At 41.9% G+C, this 27,723-nt stretch overlaps 1 protein-coding gene across 3 annotated transcripts in view; it reads left to right on the plus strand.

The window, feature by feature from the left end:
- Positions 1-27,723, plus strand: part of NRP1 (neuropilin 1) — a 127,149-nt gene that overhangs the window by 92,413 nt on the left and 7,013 nt on the right. For 2 of the 3 annotated variants that reach the window (XM_080974029.1, XM_080974027.1), the window contains exons 8-15: positions 2,893-3,037; positions 4,886-5,220; positions 10,624-10,768; positions 12,093-12,197; positions 16,986-17,045; positions 23,199-23,336; positions 26,262-26,533; positions 27,621-27,714. In XM_080974029.1, the coding sequence (XP_080830155.1) occupies positions 2,893-3,037; positions 4,886-5,220; positions 10,624-10,768; positions 12,093-12,197; positions 16,986-17,045; positions 23,199-23,336; positions 26,262-26,533; positions 27,621-27,714 (1,294 nt within the window). The remainder of the gene's footprint in view (positions 1-2,892; positions 3,038-4,885; positions 5,221-10,623; positions 10,769-12,092; positions 12,198-16,985; positions 17,046-23,198; positions 23,337-26,261; positions 26,534-27,620; positions 27,715-27,723) is intronic. The other variant, XM_080974028.1, reaches the window with a different exon arrangement.

Genomic DNA, 27,723 nt, shown 5'->3' on the forward strand with positions numbered 1-27,723 from the left:
GGTCAGGGCCTGTTTCCGGTAGTGGTAGCCTGCTGAGGGCGTCCGCATGGCCCATCGCCTTCCCAGGTCGGTGAATCAGTGCATACTGGTAGCTGGCAAGGAAAATTGACCACCTGAGGACGCGAGGAGACAGCACTTGGGGGGTCTGCTTTTCGGGGGCAAACAAGCCAAGCAACGGCTTGTGGTCAGTCACCACGGTGAAGGGCCGCCCGTACAAGAAATCATGGAATTTTTTTACTCCCTTTACGATTGCCAGACCCTCCTTGTCGATTTGCGAGTAGTTCCGCTCGGTTGTGTTGAGTGTCTGGGAAAAGTACGCCACCGGTACCTCTCTTCCATCCGGGAGTTGGTGCCCCAGGACAGCTCCAATGCCATAGGGTGAGGCGTCGCATGCTAGCACCACCGGCAGCCTCTCGTCGAAGTGTGCCAAGACCGAGTTTGAGACAAGCAAGTCCTTGACTGCCTGGAATGCGGCCTCCTGGCGCTGGCCCCACACCCAAGGGGCCCGCTTGTCCAGGAGTCTGTGTAGGGGCTCCGCTACCGCCGCCTTGTGGGGAAGGAAGGAATGGTAAAAGTTCAATAGTCCCAAGAAGGCCTGAAGTTCAGTCTTGCTCTTGGGCGCTGGGGCATCACAAATGGCCCGTACCTTGTCCCCAGTCAGGTGGACCCCTTCTGCGTCCACCATAAATCCCAGAAAGTCCACCTGAGGCACTCCTAGTAGACATTTTTCCCGCTTCACCTTGAGACCCGCCGTCTGGAAACGGTGCAGAACGGTGCGGAGGCGGTCCTCAAACTCCTCTGGTGTGGGGCCGGCAATCAACACATCATCGAAGAAGGGGGTGACGCCAGGAATCCCTTTAAGGAGAGAGTCCATTATATTCTGGAATATGCCTGGTGCCACGCTGACACCGAATTGCAGCCGCTTTACCCTGAACGCTCCTCTGTGCGTCACAATCGTCTGTGCCTCTGCTGTGGCCTCATCTACTGGCAGCTGTTGATATGCTTGGGCCAAGTCCAGCTTGCCAAAAATTTTCGACCCAGCCAGGGTGGCAAGGACATGGCTGACCACTGGCACTGGGTATGCGTGGGCCGTGAGGGCCTTGTTTATGGTACATTTGTAGTCTGCGCAGATGCGGACCGAACCATTAGGCTTGACGGGTGTGACGATTGGGGTTTCCCAGGGAGCATTAGGCACCGGCTCCAGCACTCCTTGCTCTACGAGTCGGTCCAATTCCTCGTCTATACGGGGTTTCAAGGCGAACGGGACCCGGCGGGCCTTGAGCCTGACCGGTCGTACTGCGGGGTCAAGCTGTAGCGCAATGGGGGGGCCCGTATACTGTCCCAATTTCCCATCGAAAACCCCTGGAAATTCCTTGCATATGGCGTCCACGTCCACTTGTAAGCTAGTGTGGTTCACCCCGGTGACAGCTAGCCCCAGTGGTCCAAACCATGCCAATCCCAGTAAGCTAATGTAGGGGCCCTTGACCACAAGCAAGTCCAGTTGCCGCGTCCGCCCTCGGTATTGCACCCTGAAGGTCCCCACCCCCATTGTGGGGACCTTACGTTTCTGGAAGTCCCGGAGGGTGAATGGGGCCGGCCTGAGTTTGGGACCCCCAGTGGGACACAGTTTCCTTAAGGTCCTTGCCGAGATTATGGATAGAGTTGAACCCGTGTCAAGCTCCATGCGGCATGGGGCCCCCTCTATCTGTACCTCTACATAAATTTTCTCTACGTTGGGGTGGGGCAACTGGTATACCTGGAAGTCCGTGAGCTCCGTCGAGTTGCCTTGGTGCTTATAACATTCCTGAAGGTCTTGTGCCTCTTCTATTCTTCCTTATCAGGCATAACAGATAAGAGCCTAATTGTTTTTCCTATTTGTTGTCTCATACTGAAAGGGAGCCAAACTCTACAATGGGCCTTGGCCTAGCTTTCCTGTGCAATTAATATTAATAAGTTAAACAGATGGTTGGTAGTAAATATAGTCAATGTTTGCAAGACATTCCTGCTGATCTTCTTCCATGGCCATTTCCTCCCCATTAAAAAAAGGAAGAGCATTTCTTAGCAAGACTATAATGAAAGAAACAGATGAGACATAAAAGATGCTACATGGGCAATATTCAGTGTGTTATGGTCCTAATTGTTCAAAAACAGAAAGGTTTCAATGGGATTTGTTCCATGATAAAGATGGAGAGCAAGAAAAGTACGCAGGTTGATGACCTGGAGTTTTTTGATGAGATAGTCAACTTCCTTTGTTATAGTCTGCTCTGAGCAAAGGTAAAAACAGGAAAGTTGGGGGAAGGTGTAAGAAATTACTGTCCATAAAAGGAGAACTGCCTAAGATCTGTAGAGTGGAGTTTTGCATTGTTTAATGAAATGAGGAAATTAGTCACCTTCCTTGAGCTAAGTCTGTGGAGAATTTGTCTTTCCTATGGTACGGCTTTCCCAAATGGCTGCAACAGATGCATTATATATTTATATGGTGGTATTGTTTGTCTAGCTGGATGAGACTGTCAAGGGAGAGTAGAATGAACATATAGTGGTGGCAAACAAATCTAGAGCATTTCAGACTACTTATGGAATTATCCATAAGAGAAAATGGTTCCTTTATAACTTGAAAGCTGCACTATTGGAAGGAAGTATGTGATGCTGAACTCAGTGGCTCCCCTTTAATAAGCATACTTAAACTCATTGGGTTTAAACAGCCCATATTCAATTATGGATTTTTTTATCTAGGTAAACAATGAGTCAAAGAAAGTCCTCCTTTACTCCTCTATCCCTTTCAGACTCTGTGAATGCTGTACTTATTGTTATCAATCACTTTATTTATGGGCAAAGAAGAAAAAGTTTTGAACATGTTTAAGAGAAATTGCATTTCCTTCTCTCCTTCTGTAGGTGTTCATAGGGAACACCAACCCCACTGATGTTGCTTACAGACCATTTCCCAAGCCAATCCTGACTCGTTTTGTTCGCATCAAGCCTGCAAGCTGGGAAACCGGGATATCACTAAGATTTGAAGTGTATGGCTGTAAAATTACAGGTAAGGATTAAGTTTTTGTTTTTTATCTTCTTTTTTTAAAAAAGCAGAATTTAGCATTAACTATTTCTGTTTTTTCCTGCCAACCTAGCAGTTCGAAAGCATGTCAAAGTGCAAGTAGATAAATAGGTACCGCTCTGGCAGGAAGGTAAACAGCGTTTCCGTGCGCTACTCTGGTTTGCCGGAAGTGGCTTAGTCATGCTGGCCACATGACCCGGAAGTTGTACGCTGGCTCCCTCAGCCAATAAACCCCAGAGTCAGTCACAACTGAACCTAATGGTCAGGGGTGCCTTTACCTTTACCTATTTCTGTTTTACAAATATTTGCAGACGATGATATAAGTATAACCAGGTTGCAATCACAGAAGTAATCCCCATCAAAGACAGTGGGGTTTACTTCTGATGAAACATGCAAAATTCCTTAACTGCAATACAAATATTTGCAAACATGCTGAAGAAAAATGACTCTAAAAATTAGCATTGTTTATTAGGTGCTCCAGTAGCCAACAAACAACATATAATTTTTAAAAAGTAAAAGTAGTCATAAATGTTTACTAGGTAGCTTATAATGGTTCAGTGATGTTATCTAAACCATGACTAAGCATGCACACACAAGTGTGCAGATACTCACAGGTAAAATCTCACCTGCTTCCCTTGGACTTGTTGGTAAGCCAAGAACAAACCTTGGTTATAGGTTGTGGTTTCGCTGGAGCAAGACAGATCATTCAGGCATATCACTAAGCCAAACCATGGTTAGCTGTGAGTAGAGTAGCAGCAGCAGGACGAGGGAGAGGAGCAAAGGTAGCTGCAACTTTTGCAGTGAGGACCTGCACTCTCATTTACACTTTGGCTTAGTGTCAAATATGAGCCAAGCCTATGTATTTTAGCTAAGAGAAAGTGCCATCTGTTACTGGTACCATGCTATTTTTATTTTAATTATCCTTATGATTTTAATAGATCTCTTATATTTATATATAGTTTTAATTGTATTAATGTTTAATTGGTTTTTAAGGATTGTTCCCCCCCCCAATGTTTTTAGCTGTCCCGATTTTATCTGTAAGCTTCCTTGAGGGGAAAAGGGGGAGCAAAAATAAATACATAATAATAAGCAATCTCTTTTTAATTAAATATATATAGATTCCCATGTTTCAACACCATCCTGTGTTTCAAGACAAGCACATTTTTCTGACTTGATTTTGATGATACCAAATGAAACATCATTTATGAGGGAAAAATAGAAGGAGAGAGAGATATGGCTAGAGGTGGCAAAAATCGATTTAAAACAATCATAATGACATTCTTTATCATTCCTATTACAATGAACTGAACAACAGCTATATTAATGGATACATTTAAGAATACTGAAAATGATTCTTTGGTCAAATATAAAAGTTCACAGTTAGAAGTTACTTTTTCCATTTAGAAATTAGATATATCTCTGGAAAAGAAAAGGCTCTTCATGGGTTTTTGTGGTTTCCTGCAGGGAAGAATTTCTTCATGGTATTTTTTATTTATTTTTCTCTGCATATTTTTTTAAGGAAGTAAAACTTTGATTGGTCAGAGAATTAAATTACATGTTTTTGAGGTATTATAAAATGGATAGAATATTCAAAGAACTATCCAGAACGGACCTTGCACTGAAACAATACATATGGGGTATCTTGTGAAGTACACAGATTTACATATATCCTTCAGATGTGGTGAGTGGAGTGATAATTTAATAAAATGTAGTGAAGGGTCTGATCCATTAAAATCCCAGTTTGTTCATAATACAACGGCAATAGTTCATTTACCACTTATAAGTCCTGTATGTATACATTTTATTATTGTTGTTGTTATTATTATTATTAAGATTATCCTTGCTCTGGCATGCTGGGTATGGTGTCTGGACTCATCACTGACTCTCAGATTACTGCATCAAATGAATTTGAGCGAAACTGGATCCCAGAAAATGTGCGTCTTATAACGAGCCGTGTTGGGTGGGCACTACCACCACCCACCTCTCACACATACTCAAAGGAGTGGCTTCAAATAGACCTCGGTGAAGAGAAGATAGTGCGAGGCATAATTGTCCAGGGAGGCAAACACAGAGAAAACAAGGTCTTCATGAGAAAGTTCAAGATTGGATACAGCAACAATGGATCGGACTGGAAATGGATTATGGATGCCAGCAAGAGGAAGGCCAAGGTGAGGTTATAATCAACATGTGGCAAGGAAGAGTAATGTGTAGCTTGGTGGTTGAGCACACTCTTTGAATGCTGAAGGTCCCCAGTTCAAACCCTAGCTTCTCCCATTAAAAATTATCAGGTACTGTAGCAGGTAATGGTACAAACCCAAGGGTCCAGTCCTAATTCCACTTTCCTGGAATAAGCCCATTGAATTCAACAGAACTAGCTCCTGAGGAGGGATTCAGAGTAAATTGGGATAGTTCAGCTGGTAGAGAATGAGACTCTCAGGTTCATGGGTTTGAGCCCCACATTCTGCAAAAGATTCCTGAATTGCAGTAAGTTGGACTAGATTATTATAGTGGTTTCTTCCACTCTACAGTTCTAGGATTCTATGAAATTAAATTCAGTTCACATTTAAAGGCAGACCTACCTAAAACACAGCAGTTTCTCAAAAATTGCAGTTTTCCAGATTTTGAAATTAAAGGAGAGTCTTTGGGGGGGGAAAGTGTATATCAGAGAAAATTGTATGTAAAATGTTATATTAAATAATAATATACACACTCAAAAAACAAATGGTTTTCCAAACAAAAATATAGGGATATTGGACAATAAATACTGGTTCTGGTGAAAAGGACTTGCTGCTAGATTTGTCAAGCTTAAATGAGCATGAATGTCAGCCACTTGTACACGGGCTTGCATGTACAGATTCATCCCATATTTGTAAAGTCAGAGATTCTATTAAGCTGTCCACTTTTACAGCCAACCATCCTACCTGGATGACTGGCCTGTGGTCACCGAATGAGCTACATGGCTAAGGGTGGATTTGAACCCTGATCTCCCAGGCCCCAGTCCAGTACTCTAATCACTACACCACAATGGCTGTTATAAACAGGTGCAGCTATTTTCTTCCCCATTTCTCTTGTGAGTGAGTGCAAAAGTGAGCTTGTTTTCAAATGGCCTTGATACTGCAAGTGTGAAGAGTAAATGAATCCCAACAATGAGATCTAACCACTTATTTTTGTTTTTAAAAAACACATGTTGTTTTGACATATTCTTACAAACCCTTGGGGAAGAAAATAGAGCACCATATGCTTTTGATGTGACATACCTTATGCTGCACAACCTTCTGGTTCTAAATTCAAGGCAGTTGCCATAACTGTCAAAACCGGCAGCCTTTGACAAAAAATGAATGCTGGCAAACACATTAAGTCCACTTAGAGTTTTCATTTCTAACAGTAAATAAGCTTCAGAGATTAGCACTTCCTTAAAAAAAAAATCCCATATTGTACAACATGCATAATCCTACTAAAATATTCAACACATTTAATAATGTTTCTTTCGTGATGGAAAAATGTATTATAAAGGAATTTGATAAATTCCTAGGATTTAGGAGGCTGGTGGATTTTAAAACAGGACCAAGGTGTTTTGAAAACGTTAATCAAGCTTGACTGTATGCAATACTAACCACTGATTAAAAGCAATAAATTAAAAGCAGCTCTGTTTCTTGAAATGAAACACAGTTTAATCACTGCCCTGTTGAAAGAAGGAAACATTGTATGCTAGAGTGGGGGGCCAACACATTTTGCAGCACCAAGAAACTAAACTGCACAGATTATTCAATAATTTTTTTATCCCACTTTCCTATAGAAGACATTCAGATGAAGCAAGATAACAACAATGCAGTATAAAACGGCAAAAGAAGCAAGCATATTCTAACATAAAATAATCAAGAATTTTTATGCCTGCATAAAAATATAAACAGACCAAATTCTATATACAGCATTCAATCAGCCACAAAGCTCCTGTTGCGAAAAGTGGCTCTTAAACAGACCTCCAGAAGACCGCAAGGATCAAGCCAGACCCCTGGGAGGGCACCAGTCTCCAATCTAGAGGAAGGGGGAAGCATCTCTCAAAGGAGAGTCAGGCCAAACACCTGACAGTGGCCGACTCAGAACAGAGCCTGCTGAGGTTGATTATAATACTTCAGCAGGGAGTATTAGCATGGGGAGGGAGAGAGGGAGGGAGGGAGGAGGAGGAGATGAGCCCTGGGATCTCATGTAGCATCACAGAAAACACTGACATTCTGTAGCATCTATATTGATCTATATATATAAAATCTATCTGAACAGCTGCATGGAAGCAAGAGCATGTCCAGACCTCAGTTTTCCATTATTCTAGTGCATAGCACACAATGAGGGCTAAGAATCAAACCATTAGTTCTAGTAAAAGTCAAGGCACCATGCAGAGCATACACACAACCCATATTTTGTTTCTATGTGTCTCACAGCCCCTTCCACTTGCTTGTCATTAGCTTACTCTTTCTTCTTCCAATTCCTTCCATTTCTGATAATCTGGAACTACCTTAAAAACCTTCTTTTGGAGGGCATCTCAGGAACCCACATTTTATTGGGAAAGAGCTGTAACTCAGTGGTAGAACACCTCTTGCGCTCAGAATGTCCCATGGCCACTAACACTCAAATTAGACCAACCTAGTGCCCTCCAGATGTTTTGGACTACAGTTACTTTCATCCCTGACCATTGGCCATGCTGATTGAGGGGTGGAAGTGGTTGTCCAGAATATCTGGAGAGCACTGGAGTAGACAATCCTGGGCTACATTGGACTAATGGTTCTGAATATCACTGTGCACTTTCCTTTTTCCTGTTGAAAATGCATTTCTGTTTCCCTGAAGCAAATCAATAAACCTGGTAGTAGATGAAATAATAGTATCTTTCCTCTCTTCACCCCATTCTGAAAAGACTTGTGCATGTGAATGAACAGTCATAATTAAATCACAGATAGGTCTAGACTACACATATGACACAAGACAATGATTCAGTATAATTAGGATTCAAGGGACCATTAAATGTCTATTGAATTCTATGCCTGTGTGTCAGTACATTGTTCTGAAACCTTTTATAGAAAGTTTCCATTATTATATATTGCTATTTAAACGACAATTAAGTCTGGATCCCATAGCTAAAACTGCATGTGCCTGCACTGTAAATAACATAGACCCTCTCTCATTTAGCAGGGTGCTTTTATGATGCTTGAAACAAAATGCGACCATAAAATAAATCCTAATAACTATGAATTAATTAGATATAAATTGCCACACCCTCCCAATCCTCTTTAATGAGATGTATTTACTGACTGCTCTGAGTACACTAATCATATATAATAACAGTGAACTCTATGTACTTCTCAGATATATATAATAGCAAAGTCAGCTCTTTGAATGCTACTCCTTAATGGCACCATATACACACACAAAAAGAGATTTACCAGAGTTCTCAGGGGAATTGCAAGGTTTGAGTATAGTCAGTGGTGGTCCCAGAATGCCATCTTTTGGGAGGGCAAAACACAGAAAACTGAAGACGAGGGGGAATGAAAGGAATTTTCCTAGAAGAAGGCATAACTGATTGGCTGGAATCCAGAACAAAAGGACTATACACATTTTGTCTCAGGTCCCACTTGTTGATTCCTTTTCCTGTATATTCCTATTATCCAGGATGTGAAGAACAGGGTTTGGAAGATATGTATCCCCCCCCCCCAACCTCACACATACACTGCTTTCTGGGTTCCTCTGTTTCATCAGCTTCTGGGTCATCTAGGAGGAATGTCCTGCTCTATTTTGAGTGCTGTTTTCTCCCTAAAAGAATTTAGTATCTTGACAACTTGTTATCAAAATATGGGGGGGAAGAAGGAAGACTAAAGGCTGGGAATTCCCTAAAATGCCTCTATAATCTTCACACTGGATTCCAAAGGAGAGTGTAATTGTAATTGTGCTCTTTTCTCTGTGTCTCTGTGCATCTTTTCCTTCTAAGGAACCCGGGTATAAGTGGTTTTTACAGGACCAGAATTTAGAATTCAGCATAACGCTTTCAGGACAATAATTTTAAGAAGATCCCAACATCAGGTTTATGGGTCAGATATAAGTTACATTTTCCAACTTGTATGTATTTTGTAATGTATGGAAAGCAGCGTGGTCATTTCTGCTGAGGGTACACAGTACAAGCAGTCACCAAGTTTGTGTATTTACATTGGAAGATTAACTTGCACTGTCCATTCATGCTGGTTCCTATTTGGAGATTCATCTTCATGTTGGAAAAAGTAGCATGTTAAATGGTGCCATAAGCCAGCCACATGGATACCGTTGTGTGTCAGGATTATAATGTAAATAAGTAAATCAGCACATGGACCAGATTTATTGAGTGAAGACACTCCACTCCAACCACTTCCAGAAACATGTAGCACTGGACTGTGTAGTCCACAAAGCATCAGGCCAATCCATAGATAAGCCTTCCCATGGAAAACACCTCCAGACAGAAGCATTTCTGGTAAGGTGGCTTCCATGTGGCTGCCAAAATATATGCAGTAGACAGAAGTGATCAAGGTAGAAATACAGCAAGGTTAAAAACAGGCTAGACAATTGAAACAGGAGAATATGGTTGACTTCCTAATTATGACATTTTCACCTGCTCATATAAAAGACTCATTTCATTTTCCACCTCTCTCCAAATTACACCGCACACAAAAGCAACATTGTACAAAGTCAAATGTTAATATTTTCTCATTATATTATCCACTACAGTGTTCTGTTGTGGGAGACCTCACATCTGATGAAGGAAAGCCCACGAGCTCTTCATCTCTATAACAAAAACAATGATTAGCAATCTGTAACATTCACCTTTGGAATTCTTGCTGTCTTCACAGTAACAAGAGCACGTGCATCCACAAGTTTGTTGGTTTTAAATAGCCACTTTTGAAGAGTTATTGCGCAAATTAAGTGTGGCTTTAGACAACTTCTGTTCTGTCGAGATCTGTGTTATAGATATAATAGAACTGACTGGTGTCCAAATAAACTCATTATCCAGTTTCTCATACATCCTCAAAATGTCTACCACATCTAAGTTAGCAAGCTTGTCAGCCATTAGCCTTTCCTAGGATTAGTTTTAAAGAAATCTGTCTCATGGGCACTGCTTCTAAAGTTTAATTTGTACACTTACAATATAACTGTAATTTGTGAGCCTCTGGGCAAGTGGAGAAAAGCACAGTTGAAGTTTCTCTCTTGAAGCGGTGTCTTATCATAGCTAAACAGTGCCAGAACTTAAACCACAGTGAATCCCTTCCTCCAAAGTCATCCATGTAAATTTCAGATGTGAGTCTCATTTAAAAGATGTCTCATTTAAAAAAAAAAAAAATCTGCTTCTGTGCTAATCCTGACAGATTGATTTCTGGAAACACTTTCACTTCTACCCCTTCCCATTTTTGAATGCAGAGTCAGCCACTTGATAAAATGTTTAGGATTTGGGCTACCTGTTGACTTTCTCAAATGCTAAAAGCATGAAAAATCTCAGTTGGCTAAAAATGAAATATCTCCTGTGATTATTAAACAGCATTCCTGTGTTGTTTTGTATATAGGTTTTTGAAGGCAACACAAACTATGACACCCCTGAACTCCGTACCTTTGAGCCTATAACAACCAGATTCATCCGTGTCTACCCTGAAAGAGCCACCCACAGTGGATTGGGACTAAGGATGGAACTATTGGGCTGCGAAATTGAAGGTAATTGCACAGCCTAAGATTAATATGGTGCATTAATTATTATTCTTTTCCTACATACAGTCCTGTTTATGCTACTGCAGAGTGAGAAATGTTTGATCTCTTTCTTTTCCATTAGCTGTTATTGTTAATAGTATTGTGCTTTGCAACGGTAGTTAGGCTTTTAATTCCCTATCCTACCTTAGCATCCTTATAATCTTTGTTAGAGAAGATGTAACGCCGACGATCGCAACAGCAAAACAAGGGGGACAGATATTGATTTTGTCCTTTTTGCTCAAATTCACTGGGGCTTATTTCTCAGCAAACTTCTCAGGAACTGGCAGTTCTAATGTGAAGCAGCCATCGTGCAAATTGGAGCAGGGCAGCCCTTATTCCAGATTAGCTAGTCCAGAACTCATTTGTCTCTGGCTGCACCCATCACCTGCTTTTACCCTGACTACCACCAGTATGTGACACCCCCCCCACAGAATCCCCCAAGGGAATGAATTAATAGATCATTTTGCACATGATGCACAGTCCACAAAAGGCCAAAACTCATGCAGATCCTCCATATCTTCCTCTAGTTCAAGGCATTTGGTCTTATTTGAAAACAGTATCAATCTTTTTTCATTACGCATATAGGTTATAGAAATGTGTTTTTCATGACAACTCACTTGGGAAACCAAGGGGAGCAGAACTTTAAAAAAGCAATTTAATGTGACATGAAGACCTGCTTTTCAAAGGGGAAAATGCTTTTTTTAAAAAATCCTTTTGCGTGACCCTCACTAGCTCTTTGTATGCTGACCAATATGTAAGAATAATCAACAAGAAGACCGTCTAAGAGCAAGCAGCTTGTGTACACATTGTCTATGAGAGGCCTAATTCTGAAGCTCCCTGTGTAGATAGGGGGCTTCTGTTGGTCACATGGCGTTTCTTCTCCACCCACCAATTCAGAGTTTCATGTAAATAGTGGGAATACATAAAATGCCATCTACTACAGAATAGGAAACCTCTTTCACACAGAGAACTCTGTAGGTACAACACATCCCACCTTCCACCCCCAAGTGAGTTCAGTTTCAAGTGGGGTCAGTTGTTTCCAAATCTGCATCTTGAAAGCATATTATTTGACTTGACAATATTATTCTTGGCCTTCAGCTTAGACAGTACAGTACAGTACAATACAGTACAGACCGTGTTAAGGGCAGGATATGGGAAAATGATAAATAAAGAGATGTTTCCTGTATGAAATGAATGGTCTTTGTTCATCACAGAATCATGCTTGCGGGCTGAAATGCTAACAAGTCTCAGAGTATGTTTTAATCAAGCAATGTTGGCTTATTTATTTCAGTACCTACCTCTGTCCCAACTACTCCTGACAGCAACCTTGTGGATGAGTGTGATGATGACCAAGCAAACTGCCACAGCGGAACAGGTGATGACTTCCAGTTGACAGGTGCAGAAACCATCCACATTCCATTGCAATGCCATTTTTGTTCAGTCCAATCCCAGTTGCAATGTTTGCTTTGCCTCTATCACTCACAATAAGAAAGCATGACACATGCATGGCTTTTTTTGTTGTGCAAGCATTGCCACAACTTACATATATTCATTTTTATTTGCATGACAATTTAAGGAACCTGGAGTGGATCAGTCACTTGTCTTTTAACCAATGAAACCATTAATTAATTGACCCAATTCAGATCTGTTTTCCAAGATTTAAATCTTTGTTCCTTTTTGAGATAATGAAGTATGTATCTAATAAACATATGGTTCATTAAATAAAATCTAACATTCATTTCTGGGTTGTATGTGGCCTTAAGTACAGCAATGTACAAAGGTGGCATACAAGTTAAAAACAAAATGAAAAAAAGGAATGAAAAAGCTACCTTTAAACCATCGCAGAAATAGCTTCCAAAGAAAACCCAAGTTTGCATTTAACTCTCTGTTCATTAGTTAAAATTGACTTCCATGGCTTAATCAACTAAACCTTTAGTTGATTAATCTACCAATTTAACCAATTACAGCCTAATGAAAATCTAGGGTCTTTTAAATTTATTTGTTTATTTAAAGTATGATTTCCCCCAGGTGATATTTTAACACAGATGTAGACTAATCAGTTATCATTTAACTGTCCTTTTCCAAAGAGTAGTTGGATGGGTAAGTATAATCTTAGAGCTAAGGTGCATCTTGTCTAAGATAGAGTTTCATTACAACCTGGGGAGATTTCTGTCAGTTTCCATTTAGCAATGAGGTCATTTAGGACTGGGGGCAAGGAAAGCCTTCTTCTATATCATTAGCATACACAATTTTGCCTGAACTGAAACTCAGTGGTGGTCTATCCTTCTTACTTCTTCAAAGTCACGCCTAAGTCTGTACAGTACTGTTAAGCACTAGAAAGGAAAAAGAAGCTGTAGAGAGCAAAAGTCTCCCATGGGCTCACTTTTATGAAGACCAGAGTGTATCTGTTTCTTTTATATACCATAATTAGGTTGGCTTATGTAGCTGTTTGGAACTCTCTTCTCCCATAAGGCTATATGTCTGATCTGCTGGATAGAGCCTATGTTAGCCAGAGCTAGATACCTACGAATAAGTGGCCTCATTTCCCTCCTCCTACAAGTTACTGCATGATCACTCCCTTATGAGCTGGAGGGCTAAACATTTATTGTTTCCTACATAGCAGTGCAGCTTGCATAGCTACGTTTCCAAGACAGTTAAAATCTGGCAGTGCATACTCGGAGGACTTTAGATAACCTTAGCCAGGTAGCAAACAGTTGTTTAGGGACTTGGGATGGGTTTTAGTTTCCCCTTTAGTCAGCAATTAAATGGTGGGGAGGGGGGGGACCCTACTAAAGCTAATGAAAAAAATGCCTACGAAAGCAAATACACTCATTATTTAAGTGTTTGCCTCATTCCGAATCTCACATTCCTCCCCCCTGAAAATAATTACTAAAAACAGTGTAGTCTTTCTATATATTATACACACACCCCACACAGTTGTAGTGCATGCTTTTCACATTACAGTTTCTCAGGCTGCCTTTGCTGCTTCTTATGTAAGTCAAGTGTAACAAAATACGCTTCAAAAAAGCTGCAAAAGTGCTTAGAAGTTCAGCAAGCCCTCAGCATTGAAAAACATCCTGCTGCCTCTTGCCTGGCCTTTCTGACTACAGAAGCCTGCACACAGCTTCAGTGCTACTAGATGGAAATTATGGCATAGTCTTTGAATAATATTCTGTAGGAGGCTTTTAAGATAAAGGACCATATATACCCCACCCCATGGGTACCACCGCCAAGTCCCAAAGCCACATCTCTCATCCATTCAACCCAAATCTAGATTTGCCATTAAGACAAACCAATGGGGGCAAGAAGAAAAATGTATGAACAAGCTGGTTTCCAAACTTCCCATTGATCTTGCCTTTCTGTTATTCCACTTCATGGAGTTGCTTTCCATCTGGGTTCAAGACATTAAGAGACAGGAAAAAACACTGGGCTGGTTCAACATCCCTCTCCCCCCCCCCAAAAAAAACCAACCCTATTCCGTATCTGGTATTTTCCTCTTGCAGAGGAATGCAATTACCGTATTTTTCGCCCTATAGGACGCACTTTTTCCCCTCCAAAAATGAAGGGGAAATGTGTGTGCATCCTATGGGGCGAATGCAGGCTTTCGCTGAAGCCTGGAGAGCGAGAGGGGTCTGTGCACCGACCCCTCTCGCTCTCCAGGCTTCAGGAAGCTCTGCGCAACCTTCGGGAGACCGGCTCCGATGGCCGCGCAGAGCTGCCTGCAGTCCCGGGCTCAGCACAGCTCTGCGCGGCCATCGGGAGCCAGGCGCGAAGCCCCACCCGGCTCCCGATGGCCGCGCAGAGGTGCCTGCAGTCCTGGGCTCAGCGCACTTCTCCCCATCGCCAGCCCCACAAGCTCGGGGGACAGCGGGGAGGCGGAACGCGCCTTCCCGCTGTTCCCCGACCTGGTTCTTCCAGCCCCGCACCTGGGGGGGAAATAATTTTTTTTCTTTATTTCCCCCCAAAAAAACTAGGTGCGTCCTATGGGCCGGTGCGTCCTATGGGGCGCAAAATACGGTACTCTCCACCTGACCCCTCTGCCTCTCAGGGCCAAAGCAGACATGTGTGTGTTTACTCACTAGTTTGACTATAAAGTGGAATGAAGAGGTCTACTTTTATCCCTAAATGGAGTGGGCCACAGACAGGAGTGCCCCATACCTTACCTCTCTACATTCTGCTGCTTTTATCTGCCCCCTCCCACCCAGTGACACAGCTGGGGGGAGAGCCTTCAAGCAGCAAGACCTGGGTCGGTGTCTGGGGGCCAAACCTGTCATGGGCCTGGAGCTCAGATGGGCCCATCAGTGATCCTGCCAACCCCACTGCCATCAGTGCTTTGACCCCTGCTGCCATACGGGCCGTTGTACAGCTCTACTGCTGCTTGCTTCCACTGCCAGGCACTTTTGTATTCTGTACCCATCAGACCTAATGGTATATATGGAAGGAAGAGAGATCAAAACTCATAGCTCATAGCTCAATACTTTGTGACTAATGGTCCATCACATTTTAAAACCAGGATAATAAAGTCAATATTATTTTACGTTACTATTAAATTGATATTTTTATTATTATTACTTCTGTTACTTTTATTAGAAATCTACAAGGAAAAGTAAACAAATCATTGCATTAATAAATCTAGTAAACTGATTGATTGATAGTAACCTAATCATTACATTAATAAATAAATCTGTGTGTAGTGCAATACAAGTGGGTGAGTTTATGTGATAGAATACAGGCGCAAGCTTTAAAACAGTATTAGTCTAGGCCAGATGAGTATCTTTGTACATTTTTCTGCCTGCAAAGGGTTTGGGACCCACAAAGAGTGCTCCTCTTGCTTTTTTTATTTCTTTAATATGGAGAGTTTACGAATCACGCTCCTAGGGTTCTATTAATTGCACACAACCCAGAAAGCCTAATTGCCCAAGTGCATCAAAATAAACTTGCCTAAGTTGTATAATTGCAACTGCACTTTAAGCTAATTGCTACTTTTACCAGGCCGATAAAAAATTTCAGTTAATAAAGGCAAACATTTGTAATGCATGCATATTTTGTCCTATATATATCCTGCATGTCTGACTTGTACCTTCACCACTCACTCTGTATCGCTCTTTCCTTGGCGTGAAAGTATTATAGCTTCATTAAACCTCATCACAATCATTATAGCACTTTAAATGTTTCCCTGCAGCGATAGGAGGAAGGCTTGGTTGATCGTAATCAGTGGCTTATTACTTGATACATTTGGTCCTGACTTTTCTCCCCCTTTTTTCCAAAGCCTTTATCTATATGCTTAGAAGAACAAAAATACATTTATTACATGATAAACTAATCATGGACTTCAAGAATTTCACTAGGATGGTTAATTAACAAGTTCTGGTAATAGGATACTGGTAAATTATCTCATTGTCCCTTGAACACTTATTTTTGGAAGAATTGAGTTAGAATACACAGCAACAACCATGGACCACTCTCTAATTGACCCATGTGGAATATCTATTGCATGTGAAATGTCCACCTTGCAAGACCATCACTCACAACTGCACCTGCCATTTGCCTTCTGTTGTGATCTGTTGCTAAGGGAAGAGTGGGACATATTATGTTCCTAAGACTTTTCATGCCCAACAAACACACCCATGAAGCCGTTCGAAGGCATTGGCTCCTTGAGCTCATCCATGCAGGAAGTTACTGTGATTCTGAATTTGCTTGGGGCTTGTTTTTTGTGTGGCATCCTTCTCAACCAACAGTTAAACTGTCTGTGGACAAAATCGGCTCCCTCAGCCAGTAAATCGAGTAAACCCTCAGGCAGTAAACCCCAGAGTGGTCCATGACTGGACTTAACTGTCAGGGGTCCTTTACATTTCCAAGTAACATGTTTCCAAGTAACATAAATGAGTTCATGTCCATTGGACTTGCGATGTGGCCTTATATAAATCACCCTCAGTTGCTTCCTCTGTAAAGAGGATCAGCTGGTTAAATGTGTATGTTTCTGTCCAAGATCATAAGTCTGAAGAAGTTTTTCAAGTATTATCCCTCTTGACAAAGAAAACCAAATCTTGAGTGTTTCGATTTTGGGGTTAATTTATGCACGAATGCTCACATAGCTAGATGCATAAGCAAGGAACTTTTCTAAGTTATTTACATATCTAATTTTTCTGTTCTACGTGACATATCATATGCAATTCCTTTTCAGGCAGTACCACAGCCGTGATAACAGAAAACCCAACAGCAGCTGACACTACAGTACAGCCAGGTATAATGTTTTTCTTTTCTTTTTAAAAAGTGTTTCCAGTTAAAATAGAGTGCATTTCACAATTGCTATCTTGTGCCAAAGACAGATATAATGAATTGCAGGACTCTCTGGCTTTCCATCCCTTCAAACTCTCTGAAGTATAAAGTAGCATCTGGTCTCCAAGCTCAGTACAGTAAATATTTTACTCCTTCCATCCACATGTATATGCAGCACAGAACTAGCTTCCCGTCTGTGTCGTTGCATGCCAAATGGTGACAATACTACCCAAAAATTCACAGGCCAAATCACACGCTGCACTTTCTGAGGTGAGGGGGTGTGTGAATAAATAAATTGTATCTCTTCTGTGACAGAATATGTGTTTGCAAACTAAAAAGGAACAAAGGCCATAAATAACTGAGGAGGAGGCCATCCTATTTTTAGCTTCCACCATTCTGCAAAACCCGACCCAAAAAAGCAGTGTGTGTTCGTTTTTTCCCCCACCACGGAGTTGGCAGTTTTACAATATTCTTTTCTAGCAAGAATCCTTGAAAAGAGTTGTGCAAAGTGCTACGATAAACTTGGGCAGAGAGGAGAGAAGCTGTTAGTGGCAGCTGGTCCTTTCTCCCCCTCAATCAATACAATAGCTAATAGCTTTTTGAAAAGCTCTTAATTTGCAGTTACATGGGGCTTCATAGTAGGAGTTCTGGCCATTTTTAATATCCTGTATGGCTTGAAAGGAGAGAAAGAAAGAGCATTTCCCCAAAGTTCTCCAACAGTGATCAGCACCAATGTTAATTTTGTTGTTGTTAATAATTGTAAAGAGGGGAACTGGTCACTCCTCGGTTACTCACATTTCCTTTATTAAACTGCAGTCAGGCACAGTCTCCAAAGTAATTTATTAGCAGGGTGTGTATGTGTGTATAAGTATTTCCACTACAACATGACACTGGGGGCTTTGCTACAAGCAAAACATAAATGTGTTAACAGCATTCACGCTTCCTTAAAGACAACTGTGTTTCAGGCCTGATTAGCCAAAAGAGAAGGTGGTTAATTGCAAGGTTGTGTCTCTTAACCTTTGGATTTCCATGTCATGAAGGTGAACACTTTCCCCAGCTCAAAACTGTTTTCTTCCTCCCAAGATTGTTCAGTCAGCATAGGCTATTGTGAGCAACATCCTGCCCTCTTATTTCTTGAGACGAACACATTTCTATCTGTGCTTTTGCAGACATTGTATTGATGGGACAAACATTATATTGGCAGTTACATTACTAGATTGTTCGATTACTTTCAAGTACGTGTGCATTCTGACATTTATAGGAAAGTCCTGAGCTACTCAGTAAAGTATCTTTTATATAAGCTTCCAATTTAAACAAAAAGATGGGCTTTCTCACATTTCCTAGGTCTCATTTTATTTCCCAAATGATCCCACTACCACCTTCCCTGCGCAGTTTAAGGAAGCAAGAACTAAAGTTGCAGAACTAATTCATTACTAGGGAATGCATGCAGTGCCCAGTGCTTGCATTTGGGGACAAATGGAAAACCAAACTGAATGGTCCCCATTTAGCTCAATTTCCATTTGTCTCAAAATGTCCGCTCAGGGGATATGAATGGACACCAATTGGAGTCTCACTCAAGACTCACATTCCTGCCCATTTTTGAAGGAAGGGAAAATGCGAGGGCAAGGAAGCACATCCTGCAAGCGTTAGCTGAATGCCACCCCTTGCAGGAAGTCATGGGCCTGTTCAGCACTGTGGGGTAGATGCCAGAGCTACACTCCATTCAAGCTTCCATTCATGCAAGAATTGCAAACTCCCTGCATGCCAAGTTCAAGCTCTTAAATTCAATCTTTCTTTCTTGCGATTCAGCAAAGTACATGACACTGAGACATCAAAGTAGCGGAAGCTTGAGAAGTGTGGGCTGGAGGAATGAACTGAATTCCTTTAGGAACCTGCAAAAGCAACTTGGAAGAAGAATACTTAGAAAGTGCTTGGGCAGAAATGTTGTTCTAATCCTTTTGCATGTGTACCCTGAGAATCGAGTCTCACTGAGGTCAATCAGGCAAAATTAAGCAAACTCCCAATTAAGCAAACATTAGGAGTGCAGCTGTAAACCTTCTAAGGACACAGCATATATTTTTCCAGGTGTCCATTGTCACACTGCAGCAGCTCCTTGCTCTAATCAATGTTCTTCACACCACTGTAAACATTTAAAAAGTAACATTTGCAGGGGCACAGATAAAATTGCCCTGTCAAGGCACTGAGCTGCTGCTGCTGCTGCCAGTTGGCGACAATTGGTGACAGCTAGTGGCCTCCATGTGAGAGCCATAATGTGCAAGCCACCCCTTTGTCAAGAGCTCCCAACTGCTAAATGTCCATGCCCAAATTAAAAGTTGCATAGAGTGTTTTGAAATTATTCTCTTTATTCAAATGTTCGCCTTCTTGAAAATGGCGTTGGGTTATAGCTAGCATTGGTCTTGCCCAGAGAAGGCACACTGAAATTAATGAGCATGGCTAACAGGCCCATTGATTTCAATGGCTCTGCTCTGAGTAGTGCTTCATTCAATACAACCCTTTGTGTCTCCAAAGTGGATATTTGATTGGTGGCATCCCATCCCTTCTTGCTTAAAACAGATGAGTGCAAAACAACAACAACAACCACCACGATAGGGGACCCTTTGTAGACCAAGATAGACAAATGGTATTGCACAGAATTTGTCCAACTGCTTGTTCATGTGGAGTATTAATGATTCCAGCCGAGAGCAAGATGTGGCCAAGAAACGCAGCTGTTGGCTACTCTCACAGGCCAGATTTGTTTTAATTACATAATGCCATGTACCTCTATGCTTGTTAAAGAGTCATATGGAGATTTTGCTACACATCACCCATTAACTCTAATTCAAACAGCTTGTTAGGCAACTAGTGCCGCCGTATTTGCTGGTTTTCTCTGTACCTCTGGCAAACTGAAAATGTAGGAATTTGGGGGGGGGGGGATTTCTGAGCAAAGCAAGACCAGTCCTGCACTTCTGGTTCTGTTGACTCAAGGCAGTAGCTCAACTGCTAAGTCATTTTCAGATGCCAGCCCTGAAAGCCTAGCCAAGACATTCAGGGGCTTATTTCAAGTGCTCTACATATAATGGAATCATTTGGAATATTGCAAACCAGCAAGCCTGTACTCACTTGAATTGGCATTTGCCTGCAATATATTTGCCTCATCACTTGGCCATCTTTTAAATTGCCTAACTAGGTATTTTAGACATCTGCTGCTTTCGCTCGTGTGTGTTTTATGAAAACATCTGCACTAAAATCACAAATGGGCAACTGTAAATTAGCATCAATTAATTGAAATAGTATGTCCAATTAAGGTTTGTGAGCAATGAGGACAGCTACGTGAGTTCCAATGGAATATTTGAACTATTGTGCAATTCAACAGGCAGAAAACAAATTTAGCTGGCATGGATTCCTTCATATTGCACACCTGACCCACACCTATTCTGTAATGTTAGTGTGCAATATTTTTCAGGCCCACAAGGGCCCATATTTAACCCAATTCTGCAAGTTGCCACTTACATTGGGGTTTTTTTTCTCCTTCTCATTTCAAAAAATTAAATGCAATTGATGCAACCTACCAGGTGTGGGTCACAGTCCATCCGCTGAAATCTGATGCAGTATGTTTTCATTATCACAAGAATGTTGATGGTGTAGGGTTGCCCTGCATTACCTCATTCCTGGTGAAAGAGAATTGAATTGTTGCACTATCAATCTTCCTAGTTGAGCTTGAAGCACCATCAGTCACAACTCAAGACAATATTTCAAACATGAGTTCATATTTGAGATTATGGGAGTTTCTTTTCATTCTTTTGTTAATTAGGAATAGGTTTTTTAAAAGTTGGATGATGTCTTTAGACATTGACCTTCTTAATGTTACTGGTTGAGAAAGAGAGGAGGGTTATTAATTTTGGAGTTGTCCATGGTCAAGTGGGCATTTTCTCCCAACAATGAAAGTATATTACCTATTTTGAAACCTTTTTCTGAAAATCAAAAAAAAACCACAAAAAAGGATTCAGTTGTGTGGAATTTGTTTTTACATTAAAATTTCAGGCTCCATTGAAAGATAACAAGCTATTTCATGTAAGACTACTAGGCAGAACTAGACAAAATCTGGAAACAAGATATGATCTCATCCAGACCAAAATAAGCTACATAATACCAGACTTCCCTTGTTTTACAGGGAGCTTCTTTTGAAGCCTATTTTGTATTTAGTTGGCTGTGGGCCACATTTGTCTCTCGTCCTTTCCAAATGTATTCATTTAAATGCTGCCATCTTGTGGGCCAATTAACGTGCACGCAAAAAAAAAATTGATTTATTTACTTATGCTCATTGTTACCACCTACAATATACTGTATGATTTGCAAAAGTAGAAAATAAGCCCCATCCCTACTAATTCCCCTGACACACCACCCACTACTCCACCATGCAGCACAAAACCTCCAGGTAAAAACTTGGCAAGCCAAAAGCTTATACCGCCTAGCAGACTTCTACAAAAATAACAAACCCATATCAACACAAGAAATACGAAACAAACTAGGGAGCACCCAAATGCCCTGGCTAACACACCACCAATTACATGCCCTCTTAAACAATCCAGTAGTAAAATCAGCAGCAACTAAGCCCTTGACAACCTTTGAAAACCTCCTCCTAACAACAAAGAGACACCTGTACTTGTGAAAGTTCCCCACACATTTTAGAATCCTAATTTTCCAGGGTTCTAAAACACACAGAGAACCCCTATGAGTGCAGGAATCTCCCCATTGCAGACAGTCACCAACCATAAGTTGAGGGACATCTGAAATGGCAAAGCAGTGGTGGTGCCAGCACACTTGTCCTTACTGCCAGCTTCACATACTTCCTTGACACCTCATTACAATGCTTGAAGATGGCTACAGACCACATCTGCATTTGGGTGCACATCTGGATGCAAATCTAGAATCTGGAATGCATGGATCTTCTTATCTGCGTTGAGGTGCAAAAAAAAAAGCATTCTGAAATCAAAACATAAATCATTCTTCTAACACTGAGAATAGTCTTTCTGGAATGCTGAGAAACTCTTGAAGCACATGCTCAGGAAGCAGATGGAGGAAACAGATTATTTAAATGTAGAGCAAGAATTGATGCATTGTGGATACCTTTCTGTGGTTGCCAGGTACAAATAGGATATGAAGTCCATCAAGAAATTCTCTTAATAGTGTTTTCACATGTGGAGCATTCCCTAATATTGGAAGAAACTGGACAAGATTGCAAATCTCTCTGTGCACAATGGAGCTCCCATTGCCAGACTGAAACAACAGAATGAATTTGAGAAGGACATGACATTTGTTAAACATTGGGGGGTGCTTTCCATTTGGACACTGTGTGTGTTAAAGTCCAATTTATAAATGATGTACTTTGTTGTCCATTTGTGAATTAATTTATTATGGACATTGGCAGATATGTTGATGATATCATGATATCATTGCTTACCTGTGTCCCTGGCTATAGGCTTACCAAGTAGTAAAAACAGGCAGTTGAGAACCCACCACTTTTGTGTTCCCACAGTAGCCTGGACTGCTGCTAGTTTGGAACATTGTGGGAACTTCAGAATGGCGGGCAGCTCAGAGATGGCTACTGCAGACTGTGACAATGCTCCTGGCTGCTCACTGTCCACCACTGTCCAGTGGAGGAGACCACTGGTGTAAGAGGGGACCCAATACTAGAGGGCACTTTGCCATGCAGCCCTCACATCTGGCACCAGCTTTTTCACCATCCTTTCTTTTCTGCTTTCTTCCAAGCCATACTTTGCTGTTACATCTAAAGCAGCAAACTGTGGCTTGCGCTTGCCCTACAACAAGGGTTGTCAATCATGATTTGAGCTGCATTCCAACCTTGCTCACATAGCATAACACCATGGTTTGGTGTTACGCCTGAACCAAACCATCACCCGCTAACCATTTTCAGCAAATGGTGCAAGAGCCAGATGAACATTGCCTAAAAATGTTGGGCAGACATTGACAGAGCATTAGGGATGGGTGTTCTATTTGTGGGGAGGGGCGTAAGAGAAAATGTGCTGTTATTAACTTACCAATGTAAGTAATTCTCTCTCTCTTTCTCTTCCTCCCATTCCTCCCTCTGTTGCTGAAGAACTCCCAGCATATGGTTTCAACTGTGGTTTTGGCTACAGTTCTCAGAAGACAATCTGCCGTTGGGAGCATGACAGCCAACTGGACCTGAGGTGGGCAGTGGTCGCCAGCAAACCAGGACCCATTCAGGACCACACAGGTAAAGTAGGGTTCACAGCTGAACTAGCAGTGGCGAGAGAAAGAGAGCACTGTGTTCAAAATCAAAAGGCCTTCCAGGGAACGGTATTTCACGTTACTGAATTTCACACTGACAACAACAAAAAAGAACTGTGCTCTTTTAGGTTCCTACCTAGGATTATGGTCAAATTGAACTGAATGTGCTACAGCTATTCCAGAGCCTTTTGTCTCCTGTATGCTTTTCAGGAATACCTGGATCAAGCTATATATGTTACAAATATATCTAGAAGTCCCTTAGCAGCACCTCAAGCCATCTCATGCTTGATACTTGTTACCTTCCAAATGTAATAAGCAATGGGGCATTTTGTGACCCACGTGTGCCTCAATTATTGGTCTCCTTTTCATCTATGCAAATGTCAAATGTGCTGGCTGTGACCCCCCTCCTCCCATCTCCACTTTCTGCAGCCCCTCCCCCTCCCTCCTTTTACTTAATGAGAATGACAAGGAAATTAGACAAAATTGGGCTCCTTAAATTTAGAGACGCTTTCAATTGAATCCTAAGACAAGTACATTTAGTTTTATGGGGTAGAAGGGGGGGAAACTTATAATACTTTGACTATAAATGGTACTGTACAAATAAATGGCATCAAATTAAGCAAAAGGCGGTTATCTGAAATGAAGGCTGCAATAATGGGGGAAAATTGATGCAAAGTAAAATGAAATGACTTAGTGAGATCTGACATTGAAGGGAGGTTAAAAGCCATGTTAGCCATGGACTGACAAAATCTAAAAGGCATGCATAAGTTGAGCACTAATTAAGACAAAGTAGGCAGAGTTCCTGACCCAGAGCTGCAATAATATTCTTGAAATGAAAAATATTTGAACTTTGCCATCAGTGTCTGGAGGCAAGCACAACTTGTCCTCTCATTGAAAGGTTCTGGGGGGAAAATGATACTCCTTAAATGTGGTTTTGTTATCATCAGGTTTTCAAGTTTCAGGTGCCTTTTACATTCCAACGCTGTAATCTGGAAACGTTTTCACAGAAACATCACAAGTTCTGATTTCTTCTTTTCTGCAAAACACTTGGGCTTGTCTTGCCAGTTTGTAAAAGGTTCTGTGCCACACACAGCTGCTTTCTATATTTTACTCAGAGAAGCAGAGCTATCAATGCATTGGGGGGTGGGATTTTAATCTAATAAATTAACTGCAAGATCACTGTAGGGAATGATTCCAGAACTGCAAGCAGGAATGCTGAGTGGCACAAGTGTTTGGGATCAGGGTACAAGATGTCTTGAATTCCTTTGGGAAATCCATGTTTCACATATGTTTTTCTGCCATCTTGCTTCCGTTAAGTATAACCGGGCCAAAATGTGCATGAACGAGTTGCTAAGGTTGCCATTTTGTTTTCTTTGTTTGTTTGTTTAATTTATACCCTGCCATTCCTCCAGTGAGCCAGTGTGGTGTAGTGGTTAAGAGCGGTGGACTTGTAATCTGGTGAACTGGGTTCGCTTCCCTGCTCCTCCAAATGCAGCTGCTGGGTGACCTTGGGCCAGTCACACTTCCTTGAAGTCTCTCAGCCCCACTCACCTCACAGAGTGTTTGTTGTGGGGGAGGAAGGGAAAGGAGAATGTTAGCCGCTTTGAGACTCCTGAAGGGGAGTGAAAGGCGGGATATCAAATCCAAACTCTTCTTCTTCTTCAGTGAGTTCAAGGCAGTGTACATAGTCTTCCTCACCCCCATTACATCTTCACAACAACCCTGTGAGGTAGGTTATGCTGAGAGCTGGTGACCAGCCCAAGATTTCTCAGTGTATTTGCTGGCTGAGGAGAGATGTGAAGGACCTCCTATGGTCCTAGTCTGACACTCTAACCTCTACACCACACAGGGTCTCTCTTTACAAACTCGAAATTATACTGCTTCCTCCCACCAATTCCTTCTCTCGTCCTGCCTGTCTTTGACCCTCACTAGCTGCACCAAGCAGGAATCCACAGCAGACAGGCAGTGTATAAAAAGAAATAATAAAGAAATAAGTTCCTCTCAACTGTCGGAGCCTCCGCTACGACTGAGCTGGAAAAGCTCATCCTCCGGTTGAGTCCTTCAGAATCGCCTCCGACAATGATTAACGACCTGAGCTTCTGATAAGGCTCCAGGCACGTTCCCTCATTACGCAGAGTATCCAGCAGCAGGGAAGGAGGAGAAATATAAGCTACATTGCAAAGAGTTTTATTTCTCACTACGCAGACAGAAAAGAAATATACATGCTCTCTCTGTGAAAGGCAGAGAGCAACTGGAAAACAAAGGAACAGGAAACCAGTAAACATCACATCCGTCTCCTGTCTTCCGTGAGACTTCCAACAGTCTGGAATGTCTGGAATGCAAAACAGAGTCTTGTGACTCCAAGCACTGCACAGTGGCACAAACAGAAACCTAACATCAACTGGGGCTTGTTTTGCTAAGCAAACTCACAGCCTCCTTCTGTGGTGCCATGGTCCCTCCAGCTTATCCTGCCTATTTATGGATGGTGTCCCATCGAGACTCTTGTCCTTTTTGCCAACACCATATTTTCAAAACATGTTGACCTCCAGGCATTTTGGACTACAACTCCCATCATCCCTGCCCATTGTTCACATTGACCAGGAACTGATGAGAGTTGTAGTCCAAAGGGCAACAGGTTGGGGAACGCTGGTCCACACCATCACCTGAATGATCCACAGTGCCACATGTTCTCTTTTATGGGATAGGAATATAGATGAAGGAACAACCTTGACTTACTTGAAAGGAATCGATGCAGCCAGAGGAGAGAGCACAGGGTAACCTGCAAGACGCTTCCATTGCAAATCTATTTTTCTAAAAAGGCTAGATTAGTTTTGGAATACTTGAGGTTCATCAGGCTTAAGGGAACCAAAAGCGGGCCATTATTTCTAATGCAGTATGTTTGTGACAGCAGGAGATGGCAATTTCATTTACTCACAAGCTGATGAAAACCAGAAAGGCAAAGTTGCACGGCTCATCAGCCCCATCATCAACCCGCAGAACTCTGCAGTCTGCATGACGTTCTGGTATCATATGCTGGGCCAAGAAGTTGGCACACTGAGGATCAAGCTGCGGTACCAGACGCATAGAGAGTATGATCAGGTCTTGTGGATGGTGGCTGGAAATCAGGGAAACAGCTGGAAAGAAGGCCGGGTCCTGCTGCATAAGTCTGCAAAGCATTATCAGGTAGGCAAATAAATACAGGCACAAATGTCCCAAACTTTTGGCTTGAGGATAGTGGGTGTGGCTGGGGAGGCAATGTAACATGGAGTGAGTCCTGAGAGCCACAGAGAAAGGGCAGGAGAGCCCATGATTTGAGTTCCCCACCCCTGAATTAAAATTATCTCAAAATGGGAAAGACTTCTCTCAGCAGAAGACCTTGAAGAGCCATTGCAGTCAGTGCTGCTCTGACTCGGTATAGGCAGGTTCACGTGTTCATCAAGCCAGGGCCAAGCACCTGCTGCATTTGTGCCCTGATCTATTATGGGCATTCAGATTTTGCAGTCTGTATCCCGTGGCAGACAATTGAGTGCAATTGTGATGTTAAACTTTTAAAATGCCGCCTTGTTTCTTCTGGAACAAGGGTTGTTTCTCACTCCAACTTCTCAGTTTCATTATCTTAAAATGTTACATAACCACCTTTCAGCCACGCTTCCATATTGTAAAACAGGATGAAAGTACAGTGGTACCTCGGGTTACATACGCTTCAGGTTACAGACTCCGCTAACCCAGAAATAGTGCTTCAGGTTAAGAACTTTGCTTCAGGATGAGAACAGAAATTGTGCTCCGGCGGCGCAGCAGGAGGCCCCATTAGCTAAAGTGGTGCTTCAGGTTAAGAACAGTTTCAGGTTAAGAACAGACCTCCGGAACAAATTAAGTACTTAACCCGAGGTACCACTGTACACAAATATAATAACAATACAAATAGAAAGACAATACAAAGCTGCTGCAGCTAGAACAACTATTAAACTTTGAAAGTGTGGAAGAATTCTTAAAATAGATTCTTTCCCTGGCACTAAAAAGGTAGCAAAGTTTGTAGCAGCCAAGCCTCCTGAGAGAGCGAATTCCACAACTCCTTCACTACCTCTATTGTTGCTAATTCATAACTCCAGAAAAGCTGAGAAATCTATGATATATCTTCAGCCTTGATAGGTAGACACACAAATCATATGACTCTGTACTCTTCAGTGGCATGTTGGCCTAAGGACTGGTTAAGGATTCTGCTTCTAGCTATTAACTGTAAACAAACAAACAAGTCATTTAATTTTTCCAGGTGATGGTAGAAGGAGAAATTGGAACAGGAAATGGAGGAATTGCAGTGGATGACATTAACTTTGACAACCACATAGCACCTGAGGAATGCCGAAGTAAGTATA

This window comes from Podarcis pityusensis (assembly GCF_964106645.2).
Source record: "Podarcis pityusensis genome assembly, chromosome: 12".
NCBI lineage: Eukaryota > Metazoa > Chordata > Lepidosauria > Squamata > Lacertidae > Podarcis > Podarcis pityusensis.